Source organism: Fundulus heteroclitus, chromosome 18 (genome assembly GCF_011125445.2).
Source record: "Fundulus heteroclitus isolate FHET01 chromosome 18, MU-UCD_Fhet_4.1, whole genome shotgun sequence".
NCBI classification, from domain to species: Eukaryota; Metazoa; Chordata; class Actinopteri; order Cyprinodontiformes; family Fundulidae; genus Fundulus; species Fundulus heteroclitus.
The window spans coordinates 21,369,973-21,386,781 of NC_046378.1; the positions used below are offsets into that span (position 1 = coordinate 21,369,973).

The 16,809-nt window shown below is 36.3% G+C and overlaps 1 protein-coding gene across 1 annotated transcript; it reads left to right on the forward strand.

The window, feature by feature from the left end:
- Positions 1-194: 194 nt before the first annotated feature.
- si:dkey-202l22.6 (interferon-induced very large GTPase 1) lies at positions 195-10,523 on the forward strand. Its single transcript, XM_012877449.3, has 4 exons — positions 195-320; positions 1,885-2,020; positions 5,128-9,751; positions 9,905-10,523. Exons 2-4 carry the CDS (start codon positions 1,981-1,983, stop codon positions 10,047-10,049), a joined length of 4,809 nt encoding a protein of 1,602 aa, XP_012732903.2. The 5' UTR covers positions 195-320; positions 1,885-1,980; the 3' UTR covers positions 10,050-10,523.
- Positions 10,524-16,809: the final 6,286 nt, after the last annotated feature.

Below are 16,809 nucleotides of genomic sequence, written 5' to 3' on the forward strand. Positions count from 1 at the left end.
GAGAAATCACAATCCTTTTGGCAACTGTCTGCATACTATTTAGTGGTGTGAAAGACTGCAATCCTGTGCTGTTATCAAGATTAAGTGTCAAGCCAGTCGTGTAAGGAATTTTTGCATAAGTGGTCATACTATTTCCTTACACTTCCTGAGTGTGTTCTGTCACTACGTGTGGGCGTTACTAATGATCATGTTCTTCTTGTACAGTTAGAGAGGAGGGCATACAAGTATTTTATCACTGAACGGACAGGTATAAATGAACTTGTGTCAGGACTACCACATGTCTGGACTGTTTTCGTGAAGCAGATGCACAGGACAAAAAGGTACGGGTTATCTGACTTAAATTACAACCTGTTAGAAATGTACTTATGGAGGGTTAAGAGGGACAAAATTTAATAAATAAATATATCATCAAAGAGTTTGATGCGTGAAATTGAGAATTTAAATAATTCCATGGTGACACTGTTGGAAGGAAGCCATTAAATAAATAATTACAGTGACATTGTTACATGTATATTTAAATGGATTTATGTTTTAAATTACATTTAATTTTTTAATGTGATCATTTACAAGGTATATTTAATTTTTCAAGGGACATTTAACCATTCAAGTGTCAATTTCATAAGTGAAGGGTGCATTTAATTATTTAATGATGTATTGAATGAATAAATGGTACTTAAAATATACAATGTGATATTTTATGGTGCACTTATTTATTTCATGGTACGTTCACATTTATTCATATCATGTTGTGTTTATTTATTTAATATTGTCCACTGTAACCCTCCATAATTCTGAATAAAAAATGCAATGCAAACAAATATACTTAAGTGCCTAAAGAAAGTTTTACAAAAGTTAAAAAAAAAAAAACAGAAATTGTAAAAACAAAACAAACACCTTTGTTTAATTACTGTAAAATTAACCAAAATCATTCTCATTTGTCACCCGGGATGGAAGTAACATTCCTTAAAATCAATTGGTCCTCTCCATCATCAATATCTTAGCCAAGTTTTTCTCCTTTCAAAAATCAGAGGGACGGTGTTTCAGCGTGTAGCCCGTGTTTACTTCCTTGGTCCTGAGCCAATCATATGTTTGGGAACCCATGGTTCCTAAACAGAGTGTGGTATTTCTTATTTTTTCTTAGCAAAAAGCAGAAGCTTGCAAACATGGAAGACAGTATGAGCAGACCAGAAATAGAACAGAATACAGCACCATACCTGTCCCGTGTAAGTAAACATTCAGTGGGGTTTCACAGCAGCAACAGACCAGTGAGGAAACTGCATTGGCTGTTGTCAACTGACTATGTTTTATTTTGATTTGAAACACCAGGTGTCATTATTACTTATTCCTCCTTTAAGACAATAAAATGATAAAGCAATACTGCTAAGACTGTTAACACTTTGTCAGTGAACAAGCCTGTAAATTTTACTGAAAGGTTTTAGTAGTGTTGATTTCTTTGTTGATGCATTTTCTCAATAGAGAAAATACAAACATTTCAAATGAATGTCTACATTTATTTCTGATCTCTTCATTAGATGCAGGCCATTTCAGTGGCCAGCCAAAATCCAAAAGGCAGTAGCTCAAAAACAAAGTAATAGCTGTTGTTTGCACTTTGTTGGTTAACCAGTTTTGTAACAGATAAGGTTTGATTGTCGTGAAGATAAAAATGAAGAAAGATATGATTGTTAGAGTGCAGAGATGTACAGTAAACATCCAGTAAAACAGGTCCACTGCATTCCTTGCTTGCTTGTCAAATGAGCATTCCTTTGAGACAGCACATTCAGCCAAATCACATTTCCATATCTGTGGCATCATGAAACCAAACAAAGCATTTTACTATCTTGTAGTCGTTGTTTTGTTCCACTAACATTTTGATCTATTTCACAGGGTTCCTGTCAGTTTTCCTGTCTCTTAGGGATGTACCTGATAAGGAAGGTAAACCTTGTTTAAAACGGAGAGTGAAGCCACCCAGAGGGATTTACAATGTCTGTCAAGTTTCCTAAATGGCAGAGCAGCAAAAGGAGTATGTTTATTTACCTTTCATTTGCTCTGTTTGTTGTAGGCCTTGCTGAAGTTTTCAGTTGTCATTAGATCATGAGAAAACTATATGCCCCACATCATCACAATTTAATCAAATCATGGCCATAAATCATTCTTATTATAGTTTGTTTAGGTATTTTTAGCCAAAAACATTCTTATTGTATAATATATATATAGCTATATATATATATAATATATATATATATAGCTCTATTATTATGGGAAATCGTATTCAAAGGTTTAGCTAATAGTATATTACTATATTAATTGTAGGCTAAAGTATTTTATCAACAACTATGAACTTCAAAACAAGTTGGAAGTGTGTAAAGCCAAAAAATATGCCTCCATCAATGCAGACTATTTCAACCCACAAAAGCAACACCTGGAGACCATCTTCTATTTCACGCCATGAAAATGTTGTTCCCATGGTTATACTTTGCATATTTGAGCCTTTGAAAATAATACCATAAATCGGTTTACATTTTTGATCCCATTAACAATAGTAAACATCTACTCTCTGCACAGATCAAGACAATGGGATCATGTAAGGTAGCTAAAGATTAACCAGCTAGTTTAAGATAAATTGTATGGGAAAAACAACTCAAAGCTGTAACTACACTTTTCTCTACTGTGCCTGATTAAAGTTAAACATACTAGACAGTTTGTGCCAAAACATCTAAATAGTTGGGCATCCTCTAAACTGTGAAATGCCCGAATCTGTTTTTTCTTTGTCTACTTTTTTATTTTTATTTTATTTTTTGTATATGGTGTTCACATTTCCAACATAAGAAACCCCTTTATTCTATGCATCTTACTAGAGCCAATCAATAAAGTCACACTTTTGACCTCAAATCACTGTGTTATTATAGCATGTGGCTAACATTTGAGACACATGTTTAAAAAGAATTTCAGATAAATGGTAAATGGTAAATGGACTGAACTTATATAGCACTTTTCCAGTCATACTGACCACTCAAAGCACTTCAAGATCAAGGTCAAAATACGTCACGCTCCAGAAACTATTATATTTAATAGTATAGGTACACAATTTTAATATCTAAAAATATAACCAAATAATTATTCTTTGCAGTACAGAGATAAAGGTAATCATAAAAAACATGTAGCAACATTCTTGAATGGGATATTCCCAAGCAGACATAAAAAAGTTTGGTTTATTTCTATATTTGTGGCTACACGGAAATTTAAGTTTTGCCTTAACAGTCTGGAATGGATGGTTCTCTTTTTAAATAATTAAGTATATAGGAAGCTTTGCACCAATGACACTATTATAGATAAAGCTGCAGAAAAAAACGGCTTAATTATCCTTCAACTATGTCTCTGTTTTCTTCAAATCTTAGTCTCTAAAGTAAACAGTGTGGTCAGGTATTTTAATTGTGTTTAACACAAGAATGTTAGGGATGCTGTCAGGTTTTATCTTGGGATTACTGCTGAGACCATTAGGAGCAGCAGACAATTATTTACTGTAGGCTGACCAAATCCGTGGCCTCAAGTGACTGGAAACAAAATGAACAAAATCTTACAGGAAGGGCGGGATGTGCTTAAATAAAATCACAGTAAAACTGCTTGTTTTAATAATTGTTACATCAAAGAACATTGGTTTGATAATAGCAAACACAAATCCTTGTATTAAATGCACAAAGAATTATTTAGACTTACTTTGTTGTAGCTCCAGGTATGATTTGTGATATTAAATGTAAAATGTATTTTGCTGGGACAATGGGTCTATTTCATTCTCATAATAGTTTTAGGAGTTAGATTTTTTTTTTAATAGAGGTTTTCCAAGCAAGAGTTTTTGTTCCCAATGCTATCAGAATAGTTAAGTCTCAATCTGAATATTGTTGTTAGAGAACAGACTTATATACCACAATATACCACAAGATGAATAGAGCTCATGATGATGCTTGACACCTCAGCATTTCTACAGAAGTTTAAAGCAGTTGAAATTACCAATTAGCTGTTTCTCTGAAGCTGCACAACCAACTAATACATGTCCATAAAAGGTAGGCTTGGGTTTATAGTATCATCCATCGCTTTTTAAAAAATAATTCCTTCATTATCTTGAAAAATGACACGGACGTCTTTCTTGACGGTTTCCCGTGTGTTTAGCTTGTTCTCCAATGCCTGCTGACATTCTATGCAGTATGAGCTTCACAAAGCTGGTGGGTGTGCGGCACATCATGTGTGTGATCAATAAGTATGCAGTGTGATGTGAGGCTAAGCAGTAACATCGGTCAAATCACAAGTTTAAATTTCTAAACTAGAAACCAAAATGGTCATATTTAATATTTTTCTTAGATGATGACAAAGTTTTCATCCAGCTCATGCTGCACTGTGTCAGCTTTGTGGCATAGTGATAGGTTTAAATGCACTTGTGACAGGACAATTACATGTTAGGACAATCAGATGTTAGAAACAGTACAGGTTCAACGGCAGAGTGGCAAAAACTAACAGAAACCCACATTCCCCACCACAATAATAGGTTAGTCATTGGGAGTGATGAATTCACCTATCCAGTAATGGTATTTGCCATATCACTGTCACATGGGAACCTATTTTCTCTGCTTCAAGTGTGTAACTACCTTCTATTAACTTTCAGAGATAGGTGGATGAAATCATTGCATTTGGCTGCGTAGCTCTCTCACTACCAGAACTGCTAAGTTTATAGGTGGCAACTGAACTGCTTTAAATTTCTGAATTGAAGCAGTTTTAAACTGCAGATTATGCTGGCAAAGGTGTTTGACATCACAACATGTCATGGTAGCAGAATTAACATAACATAAAACAATAGGCAGGGTGATAACAGAAATCAAAAGATGAGTGCAGCAAACTACTCAAAGGTAAAAATGACATAACTGGGACCCTGAATGCATGTTTGGGATTGTTTGGGAAATATGGACAGTTTAAATCAATAAAATTCAATTTAAAATATTTATATTATTAGACCTGCTAGACTATTTGTTTTATTCAAAATAGAAGGTTTTTAACTACACAATTACAAATGCTATTTAATATACAGTTTTTACATCAGTGAATAAAATGTGTTTTTGTTTTGTTTTTTTATATGATTAGGACCTCTGAAGAACAATGCCCAAACAGAGATTCTATATAAGCTTGGCCTGGAGGCCTACAGCACTCGGAAACTTGATTTAGCATCGGTGTTAAATATCAGCACATGGATTCTGGAGAACAAACAACCTCAAGAGCTCAAAGATCTACCAAATGCTTTTCTCAGCCGCCTTTGGCTGCTTAGTGAAGATGCTCGGAGCACATGTTGCCAGCCTCAACTTGACACTTTAAATGGTGAAGGCAAACCACCCGAGGAGATACTCAGCAGTTCCGAAGACAATACCCAAAATGCAATAAACCCCCTAGATTTGGTCACATCAGTCTTTATATCTGCCGACACATTTCTGCAGCAGGAGATAACTGTGCGCATGATGCAATCCAAGTTTGCTGTGCCTTTAGTCCTACCAAACGTTGATCCAGACAAGCCCAGTCAGTTCCTTCTTTGGCCTTCAAGAGGTGTTGTGGGTCAATGGAGAGCTCACTTTCTGGATACCATCGGCAGAGTACAAGATGGCAATTTGGCAACCACACCCATGCCAATTATCTCTTGTATAAAACTTGGCCATTGCAGTCTCTCTAAGTCACAGGTGCTTAACTATGTTCTGAATGGACCTGAATCAAGTAATAACACATTCATACATAAGGGCATGGATGGAGGGCAAGTTCCTCGAAGACTCTCTAACGGCTTGGTAGAGATTGGATGGTATCTACCCACTGGAGATACCGACAGAGATATTTTTCCCACTCCGTTTGTCATCTCTAATTTACGCGGTGATGCCAGCAATCACGAGAGATGCCTCGAACTTCTGTGTCATGTATCATCAGCCGTCATGATTTTCTGCGGAGATTTTAAGGAAAAAGAAAAGCATCTCCTTTTATCTTGCAAAGACATGGCAAGTAAGCTCATCCTGATCGACGTCTCTGGCACAGAAGGAGAAGAGAACACTAATATGGGATGTGATGGACAGACCCTTAAAGATTGTCTCGGGCTTTCCGAAGGGTCTGTGCTTCCAGGAAGTACTTTGAGTGAGCAGGAACTGGCGAAAAACCTGTGTGAAATTCTGAAAAGTTGGCTAACAGATTATCTAACACCTGTTACACTTGAGGCAGCAGCAAAATTAGCACTGGATATGAGCTTAAATATGGACGAAGGCCCAGTCTGCCAAAAAGCAATGGCCACAGCGGAGGAAGTGTTGAAGGGTTTAGATGAGGGATCGGTTGAATTTCAGCAGAAACAGCTCCCTTTGCAGGGGCATTTGTGTAGCAAATTGGCAGAGCTAGAAAAGGAGGAAAGTAAACATAGAATATCAGGAAAAGAAATTGAACCCCAGCTTCTCAAAGAAAAGAAAGACCTCTTGGCAGAGTTAACCAAGTACAAAATGACCCCAGCAATGAAGAGTTTCACCAACGCTCTTTTCACAAAGGATAAAATGGAGATGACATATTTCCTTGCTTGGCTGAAACTGAAACTCTATCTAATACAATCTGAAAAACTAAACATTTTACAGGAGTCGCAGCCTGAAAAAACAGAACATCTCAGAACACTGAAAAGTGAAGCTGATAACAACAAACAGAGTGCCTGTACAGATTCAACACCTGAAGAGGAAACTGAAGTAAAGCCAGAAACCAATGGAAAAAACACCACAGAATGTATCGAGTCCACACCAGATTTATCATGTTCTGTCAAACAACAATTGCACCGCAAACAATCATTCGAACATTTTCAGCCAAAAACACACACATTAGGCACTGAGCACTTTTTCCGTGAGATGGGCCTGATTTTTGAGCACACACATATGAGTGAGGGTAAGAATGTGTCGCTCTGGCCCAAACTAGCAGCAGATCTTCTTCTCCATGGGGTTCCGCTGGAATTAATGGACGGAGATGCATTAAACATTCCAATGAGCTGGCTCGGCGGGGTCTTTGCAGAGCTCAAGCGCTGCCTACGTCAAGAGCAGTTGAAGACCAGAGTGTTGACAGTTCTTGGCAGCCATCATGCCAGAAATGCTGCAGTTCTAGCTGGATTATTTGGTGTTAAACTCCCAGAGAGATGTAAAAGAGGAAACAGAGGGGTATATGTGGAGGTCCTACGGCTCCCTGATTGTCTCAGAGAAGAAATAGAATGTGATTCCCTTTTGTTAATTCATGTGGAAGGCCTTGGCTTAGTCTCAGGAGAAATTAAAACAGATAAATTGGTTCACGACAACATGGTGGCCACGGTTGCATTAGGGTTAAGTGATGTTTTACTCCTGAACATCTCTCCTCATGCTGGCGATGAGTTTGAAATGTCTTCTGTCATGGTCAATGCTCTCATACGCTCCAAAGTAAGTGGTGCATTCCCTATTTGCCAAATCCTGATTCAAGATGAGGGCATGAACAGTGTATTACAAGCCTCGCAGTTGAGGCATGTTTGTAAGATTCTACAGACTGAAGACAAAGGAAACACAAATAATGATCATGCATTAAATACAACCAGCACCATATATGTGAAAGGACCTTGGCCAAATCGTTGTGTTTCTGAATCAGTTGATAAACAACACAGTAACGATGTGTTAAAACTTAAAGAAAGGCTATTTGGAGCCCTAAAGAGGTCAACAAACAAGTCTGAAACTTCAGATTTTATTGGCCGCTTGTCTGATGTGTGGGAAGCAGTAAAAAATGATTCATTTTCCATTAGTCTGCAGAACAATGTAGCGTTAGTCTTTTCTCTGCTCTGCACAGAGTTTTCTCAATGGGAAGAGTGTCTTCTCGAACACATGGAGATCTGGTTAATAGAGGCAACAAAAAAAATCATTGCCGCAAAGGCTTTCGATGCTGCTGCTCAAAATGTCCTTCTGACTGACTTAAAGAAAGAAGTCCTGGAGGAGGTCAAGTCAGAAGTCAACAAACTGAATTCAAAAACGGAGAGCTACCTGATGACTGAAGAAACTCTCAAAAGTAACTCTGAAACATTCTGGCCAATCCTAAGGACCTACATGGACAACCTCCAGGAGAGAGTAATTGAAGAGATTAAGATTAAGTTAGAGACAATCATTGAGTCCTACTGTTCCTTCTCTCAGATTAACAAATTTGAAGCATCACTGAAAGAAGAGCAAGAGTTCAAGTTACTTGCACTTGTGGAGACAAGCAAGTCGACCAATATGCTTCTTCAAGATCATGAACTGGAAGAGGAGTTTGAGATTGTGTTTACGAAGCTGTTGTCCAGTTTTGACTTCAGGCCTTCAGAAAAAGATGACATTAGTTCAACTGTGACTAGTGTTCTGAGGCAGAATCTGATCAGCCGTGGCCTCCTGAAGCACTTGGAAAAACTTGATGCCTTTGGCCAAAACCAGACCTCCAGCTTCCAAGTAGATGACGAGTATTTTGGATATCGCAGCCGCTTAAAACACATGTTTGAAGACAACAACAAACAACAGAGACTGGATGCGCAAAAGGTGGCAAACAAAATCATAGAGGAATGCAACCAGTTTAGCGCAAACAAATGTAGCTTAGCAGCAGATTTCTCTGAGAGTTATGTAATTGAGCTTTTAGAAATAGTTGAAAGAGGTTTAAAGGAAAAATCACTGAACACCCGATCAGCTTTTGAGGTGGATTTGAAAATATATCTGTGTAATGCAGCATGCCAAGACTTCCAAAAACTACATGACCGCTTTGCCAAGGACAGAGAACTTCTGACATATATATCTGAAACCAAGAACAAATATGCAGCAGATTTCATATATCAGTTTAGGAAACGAGATCAGTGCCAGAGGATGGCCCAAGCATTCATATCCATGGTCATCAAACCAGCAGTGTTAGAGCATATCAATCAACCACTGGGGACGCAGATAGCAAAGGAGATTCAATATAAAGCTCAGCAGTATCAGTCTCCACATGCCTTCCACCAATGGATACTGGAGGATCTGATAAAAGAGGACTGCTTTGAAAGCTTTGTAGAGTATTTGTTGTCCTACGAAGACTTCAGACTGAAGAAGATTCAGGAGACAGTGGTTGCTCACCTATCTGATACAACCAGTCTTGGTAAACTAAAGCAACCGAAACTTGGAGAAATTATAGGGAAGATAGCAGCAGCTGTGAGTCAAACAACAGCAGCAACCAGCGAAGGGCTCAGTGATACAAAGCCACTGCTGGATATGATCTGCCTCATTTTAGAGAGAGATGCAAACATTGAGGTCAAGAAGGAGTCTTTAAATGGTCCCCTCTTTAGCATCACAACAGAATGGGATCTCTTTGCTAAGTGCTTAATGGACTCACTGGCCACATTGCGCTTAGAACTAAGCCAGGAGTTCAACCAGAATGTGGATGTACTTGAAGTTCTCGTTGATCTTCCTGTTCAGCCCAAGGACCCCCTCCTTCAAGTAGTGAGAGGCTGTGACAAAAGATGTCCTCTTTGCAAAGCCCCTTGTGAAGAAGAAAAGCTTGACCATGAGGTTCACCGCTCTCTGCTCCATCGACCCAAAGGCATGCTGCCTTATGAATTCTGTTCTCCATCTCATCTCAGTTGCTCAGAAATCAAAGAGGATGCATATGGCGAATCCATGCCATGCAAGAATCTCCATTTGGAAGATCCAAACTGGAGCAATGTCTCTGATGACCTAAACAGCCAAAAGGCCAATAATTATTGGAGGTATTGTCTGTGTTTATTAAGATTTACAATAGCATTGCTGAAGAGTGAAATAACTCTTTGAAATTACATTGTATATTTGTACATTTCTCCACAAACTATCGAACTCTGAAATAAGTATTCTGTGTTTTCTTGTTTGTTTTTTTACATTTATAGGTACGTGTTGGTGAGGTTCAATGAGAAGTTTGCTGCAGCATTCAAGCAAGAACTTGCAACGATTCCAGAGGACTGGAGGAAGATCACAAAAGAGGAGGCCTTAGACAGTTTGAACAAGGTCTTTGGTGGAAAAGAGTGCAACTAAAATGTGACATTGGTTAACTCAGTCTTTGTTTCAGTATTCATGTTGGTATTATTTCAGTAGTTCAGTGAGTCATGTAATCCTGAATGCTTTTCATTTGGTTTTAATTTTAAGTTTATAGTTTTAAATAATGAGAATTTGATATAATATCAACAATAGTCTGAATTTTTATTCAATCAATATTATTTTCATGTTAAACATATATAAATTCTTATTTTGTGCTTTCTCCCTTTTTATCATTATGATACAAATGGCAAAATATGCTACCAAGCAGAGAAAAACAGCCTGCTTTAATGAATATTATGGTATTAAGAAATTTTACATAGTCTTAACAATCTTAAAGATCTAGTGAGATTATTTAAATGTATACAGTATATTTATTGTTTTGCTGCATTTTTATTTTGTTTCTTTAGTGCATTATACATATTATGTAAAACAAATATACAAAAAAGAAACCCAACATTACTAATATCACAACTCACTGAATATTTTCGTTATTTCTGTTTACTTCTCTTTTGGGTTGCTGTTGGATTTGTATTTTTAATATTTTGGTGTGCGTTTTATTTATTGCTACTTTTATCTTTCACTTCTTATTTTTTTTTGTCTTATGTGTTTTACTATTATTTAAATATATATTAATAAAAATGTACATATATTATCGAAGTAGATTTGTTTTTGTTGTTTAACTGTAGTTGTGTAAACCATTTGGATTAACATGGCTGTTTGGAATCTGCAGTATAATTGATGACTGATTGATTGATTGATTAATTGATTGATTGGTTTGTTGGTTGATTGATTGATTGATTGATTGATTGATTGATTGATTGATTGATTGATTGATTGATTGATTGATAACATCTAGATAAGTACCTTGATTTCTTTCTTTAAGATGTTCTTAAATTGTACTCCTGTTTAACCTTTTAATATTTTTTTTTATCTTTTGCGCTTAGTACATTTGAATAAACATTGTGTCATTATATAGTGATTTCAGTTGGTTTATTGATTGTCAGATGATGACTATAATGTGATTCCCAAATTTGCATTTAGAATATATTGATGCAGGACCTAGATACAAAGTCTCTGCCTTGCAGCATGTTAAGCTATGGTAAACTTGATTAATTCATGTAAAGAAGTATCACAATCACTCATAATCTATGAAACATCTGTCTGAAGGATAGATCATCCCTCCTCACTGAATAAATTATAGCATACATTTATGACGGCTGAATAAATCCTTAAGATTAATTTAGCTCAATCAAAAATATTCATACTTTAATTAAGCTCTGAAAACAATAAACAATGGAAACCAGTAATTAGTGTAATAAATACTTTATTTCATCATTAATTACACTACAATCTATTGTGTGGAGACATGAAGACCAAAACAAAGAAATACTGAGTCTAACTATTCTACAAATTACTTTGCGAAGGGAAAAGGGAAAGTTTTAAGAACATATAAATGTAGCTTTCAGAAACTGACTGTTCTGTCTTGGGAGTTTTACTGAGGAGTTTTAAGGTCTAGAGAATTTGGACTTCTGACACCTAAGGTTGGCTGAAAGGAAAAATCTCAGCACAGCAGCTGGGGTTGGAACCTATTATTAACAGTTGAATCTCGACAAATTGACCAAGCTTTGTGTTGATTCGCTAGGCAAAATTCTCTGGGTCTGCAGATTCTGTGTGTCTCTGTGTTAGTCTCAAAACTCGGCCGCTCATCAAGAGTCAGAGCTTACAAGGAAGGAGTCGTCACATAGTGCTGATCAACCAATGAGAACCAAACTTGGGATACTGAAAGCAATACAAAGCTAGTTATGAAAATGCATTCTATTATTTTTCCCACCACATACTTAATGAATTATCATTGTAGACAAAAATGTTATCCTCTGGCTGGAGCTGCTCTCACATTCTGCAATTTTAGTATTGTACCAAACAAACCTTTTTTTTCCATCACACTCAACATCAGATAAATTTAAGAGGCCAATGATTTGCATGCATTCATTACAAAAGAGCAAAAAACATTTTGGTTAAATCCACAAGAGGGCAATGTAAGCTTGAAGAATTCACTAATAGCTATCTGAGAAGCATAAAACTGACTGGGGAGATATTTAAACCGTAGGAATTTCCACAAGGCACTTCATCATTATCTAAGAGCAACTTCTTGTAGCTTTTCTTTTGACTTTTTCTAGATTCAAGCCAACATGTCTGAATAAAAAACCTATACTATATCATTACTACTGGTAGCTCCCTTGGAGGATTTTACTGTCTTACATGTTTTCAAATGGTGAACACACAACCCAAACCACTCACAGATAATGGAAAAGCAACTGAGAGTACACTCTGGATGAAAGGACTTCTCTATCTCTCTATGTGATATTTAATTTGTTTGCATTGTGACAGACTGCAGTGAAGTGCACTAATAAACAAAACGAAATGAAAACAGACATTTCTGCATTATTGATTTTCTTTCACCTAAGCGAAACTTTCAGTGTTATTTTTTTTTTTTACATGTAGTGCTCTACTTACTCACACCATATCAATACTTCAATTTGTCGCCAGCTCTGAAACATTGTTTTGGATCACTCTCTCTCCTCAAATTAGCTCATAATTGACACCAATAACATAGCCAATTCCTTGTAAGGTGTTCTTTGTTCTGACAGCCTTTCACCCCTGACTGTGTCACAAATAGCTATCCAACTGTCACCACATACCGCCTGTGAAACACAGCTTTACCCTTTTCCACTCACGCAAGTGGGAGTGAACAGATTGCCTGATTACACAGCATCGGTCAACCTGAAAATGAAACACAAGATTCTTCATCTAGTTTCTTCATGTTTCTATTGTGAAACTTGAATTTAATACCAAAATGAGATGAATGAATTAAAACCTGCTGACGTGAAAATATATAGTCACTTAAGCTGCAACAATGTGAAGCCTATGGGTTATATAGTTAGCTGTTAAATAAAGTGATGAAAATACCAGTGTGTTCATTTCAAGGATGCGACAAAAATAATTAAAGGCTTTCGCACAGTGAACTATGTTGTTGCCAGTCAATCTCACAGCCGCACTTGCCACAGTTTCTGTTCAAAAGAGCAATAGTCTGATAAACTATGTGAAATCTAAACATTTTTAAATGACAGTAAAAGCGTTGTTCGTACAACAGTCTTTGGCAAAAAATATAGACTCGCCACTCCATTATTCAATTACTCAGAGCGATGATTTACTGAAAATCAAAAATAAAGTTGTTGACATCATGTTGTAAGGAAAATTGGAAGCTGTTAGAGTAATTTCCTTGGCTTGTAGCTTGTCTTATTTTATTTTTTCTATCCCATAAAAGCAGGGGACATTTTCTTTCTTGGGGACAGATGGCTGCTCCTTCTGAGTCTGGCTCTGTTCTACAATGAGCTGGGCTTCTAGATAACTTTGTTAGCGATTGGCCTTATATGATCAACTTTCACTGCATTGCATCATATGTTGTATTAAATAAGACTGAATTGGCTCAGTAACAAGATACATTTCGATGGATGGATGGATGGATGGATGGATGGATGGATGGATGGATGGATGGATGGATGGATGGATGGATGGATGGATGGATGGATGGATGGATGGATGGATGGATGGATGGATGGATGGAGCGATATCTTTTAATAAAACGAGGCTATAGTCAATCAAACAGAAAAAGTAATTGACTGTGTATGATTAAAGGAAAGAAATATTCTATGATAAATCACTAACTGGAAAAACAAAAATTGCTGAAAGCATTATTTGTATGAGACATTATGGAGGACTTTTGTACACTACAGCATTGGGAGGCATTACTTTTTGCAGGAAATGAACAGGTGTATATTCCAAAGTTGGTCACTTTTCTTTTGAACCATTTTATAGGTAAAAGCCCTGGTGGAAATAAAGTCATTTCCCAAGATAGTAATAACACATCTTGCTACAGAGCAAATACCTTTAAAAAGAAGATAGTAGATAGACAGTAGATCAACGGAGTGGCCTGGCTGACAGGATCTTAGGATGATTAAAAATGTATTGTTGAAATTAGAAATTAATGAACGAATGACCACAAGGCTCCAAAGCTGATTTGTCAACAGCTATCCACAAAATGTAGAACCTGACTGATGATAGTATTACTTTTATGTGGTGAAGTCAGTCCCTCAGACATCAAAGTATCATGTATATCTATTTTTTGTTTTCAACTTAAACTGTCATCTCTGGGATATTTTTAATATTTTTCTCTATGTTAAAACTGTTAGATTTGTTTAACAGTTTTATTTTTATTTTATACAAGCAAGAAAGAAACTATATACTATGGAAGCCCATTTCCACCACTCTGTTAAAAAAATAAATAAAAATTCTCTCATTATAATGAGATAGTATCTCATTATAACGAGATAGCATCTCAAAATAATGAGATAGTATCTCATTATAATGAGATACTATCTCATTATAATGAGATAATTATTATTTATTTTTTTAACAGAGTGGCGGAAATGGGCTTCCATATTTTTAATATTCTAGTGGCATAAGATCGCATTAATTGATTGTGTGCCTATATAAATGATACAGTCCGATTATTATTATTATTATTATTTTTTTTTATTCCGAATACATTTCAATCTGATTGTGAAATTTTGCGCATGAAAACATAGCTACTGTGACACGCTCACCTACCACCAAAGTACGTGCTCATTCTTTGCAAATTTCCTCTTGCTGGCTGCGCATGCTTAATGTATCCGGTGAGCTTCAGCTTCAGCCGCTCATTGTAGCTCCACTGCTCTCACCGTATACTTTGGAAATGGCTGACAGTCACAAGAAGCAAACTGTCCTACAAGTTTATGAGAAGAAGAGGAAAGAAATAAGACCAGAGTGTATTTTGGAGATTCTTTCACGTGATCCCCCTGAGGAGAGATGAAGAGCAGGTAGGAAGGTCTTGTGCATGTGCAGGTATTCAAAAAAGGGACTTGGGTGTTTCTTACCTACATTTCCAGAAAATTGTCCACTATGCCTTTAATACGTAGCCCAGTAACGACATCATTCATCCTAGTGTATTGTTTCAGGTCAGCAACTCTGCTTTCCAAAGACGCTATTCACTTCTGCAACACTTTGGACACAGAGTTGAACCAAGATTTTCTACAAGTTTAGATTCTATATTTTTCTTAGCTTTTTAACTCAATCAAAACAAAAAGACATTATCTTAAGCCACATTTGCTTCTAAACCGGGGTGCTCAGAAACCTTGCTGCTATACTAAACCCCAGAAACCAACAGCAAACAGAGCCTGAGCTAACATAAGCATCAGAAAAACATTAGGGCTCCAACAGAGCCTCAATGTTCTTTCTGGAATGTGACTCCTTACGTTGTCACTGCCGGCTTTGAACCAGCTCCAGGACATAAAATTGCCAGTCAGAAACTGGAAGACTAAGGTTGAAAGTTCTTATTCTGTGCGGAATTTAATTTAATTTAATTTTAAATAGTTTTCATTCAAAGATGCCTCCATCTTTATACAAAAAGCATACAATTGTAAGACAATTGTTCAATTATTTTGGTTTTTAACTTAAAGAATGTGAGAATTTTAGATTTTATAAACAATATAAACATTTGTATTTTATTTATAGGTTAGTTAGTGAGGTTTCTGTATTCCAAGCTTGAAATAACTTCCACAAAATGTTGGAAGCTTTAATCACTCATGCAATGCCTCTATTTTTTTTCAGGTGTTCTTTTGTTTCATTTTTCCTGCACACAAAGTGTAATTTTGTACAAGGTTGTCATTACTGAATGTTGGTTTGAAATTCTCCACAGTGTTTATAAATAATTACTCATAAATGCAGGCCTAGCTGAGTTGGCTGAGATGCAGTCGTTTCCAATTGCTTCTGCTTTGTTTTTACATCACAGTTGTAAGTGGTGTATTTAGTGGAGAGACTATCTCAACTAGACGTTTTGCAGAGGTGTTGTCTTATCATGCGAGCCACTGGAATTTATATATTTATTCATAAAAAAACACCATTTGTATTTCATTTGTGAATTGCATCCTATATAATAATACATTGTAATCTAATATTGCTTGTCAAAATAAGAAAAAAGTATAATTTAACAGCATTTTAATAGGTTATTATGACAGGGGAACATGTTGTTTTCAAACTTCTCCAATGATTTAACAAGGTGAGGGGGAGGTTGGTCTGAGACTCAAATGAACATTATAAAGTGTTCTTTATAGAAACACAACAGTGTTGTCACTGTGACTCAATTCTCCAGCAAAACACAGACATGTCACCTTGGATTAAAAAAGATGACAAAAATGTAGTATTTAATGAAAAACATAAAATATGACTGAAAGTCTTATGGTTAAAGTTGTATAAAATGCTTCACTGAAGACTTTCTTGATTTCTCAACAAACGCTTTTAAGCATTGGCACAGTACTTTCCACTTTTACTAAAGCTATCTAAGCTTGAAATCATTGCATTTTCCTTCTTTTGCTTGGTCAAATCCTACAGTCATCTTCTAGAGACCGCAAACAGAGGCTTTTAGGCATCTGTTAGAAAAAAATTATCATCAGTGCTCCATGGCATTCAGTTTTATCTCAGTCAGGAGCCTCCTGTAACTGCAGATTTTTGGAGATAAAAAACATGACAGGTTGTGAATTCAAACTAATCTGGCTTAACTGTTAACTACTGAAGGTCCATAAGGGGCAAATTTTGAAAGTCTTTGACATTCACTAAAGTAGACATGTTGCACTGCTGGATCGTGAAAATATCATATTTAAGT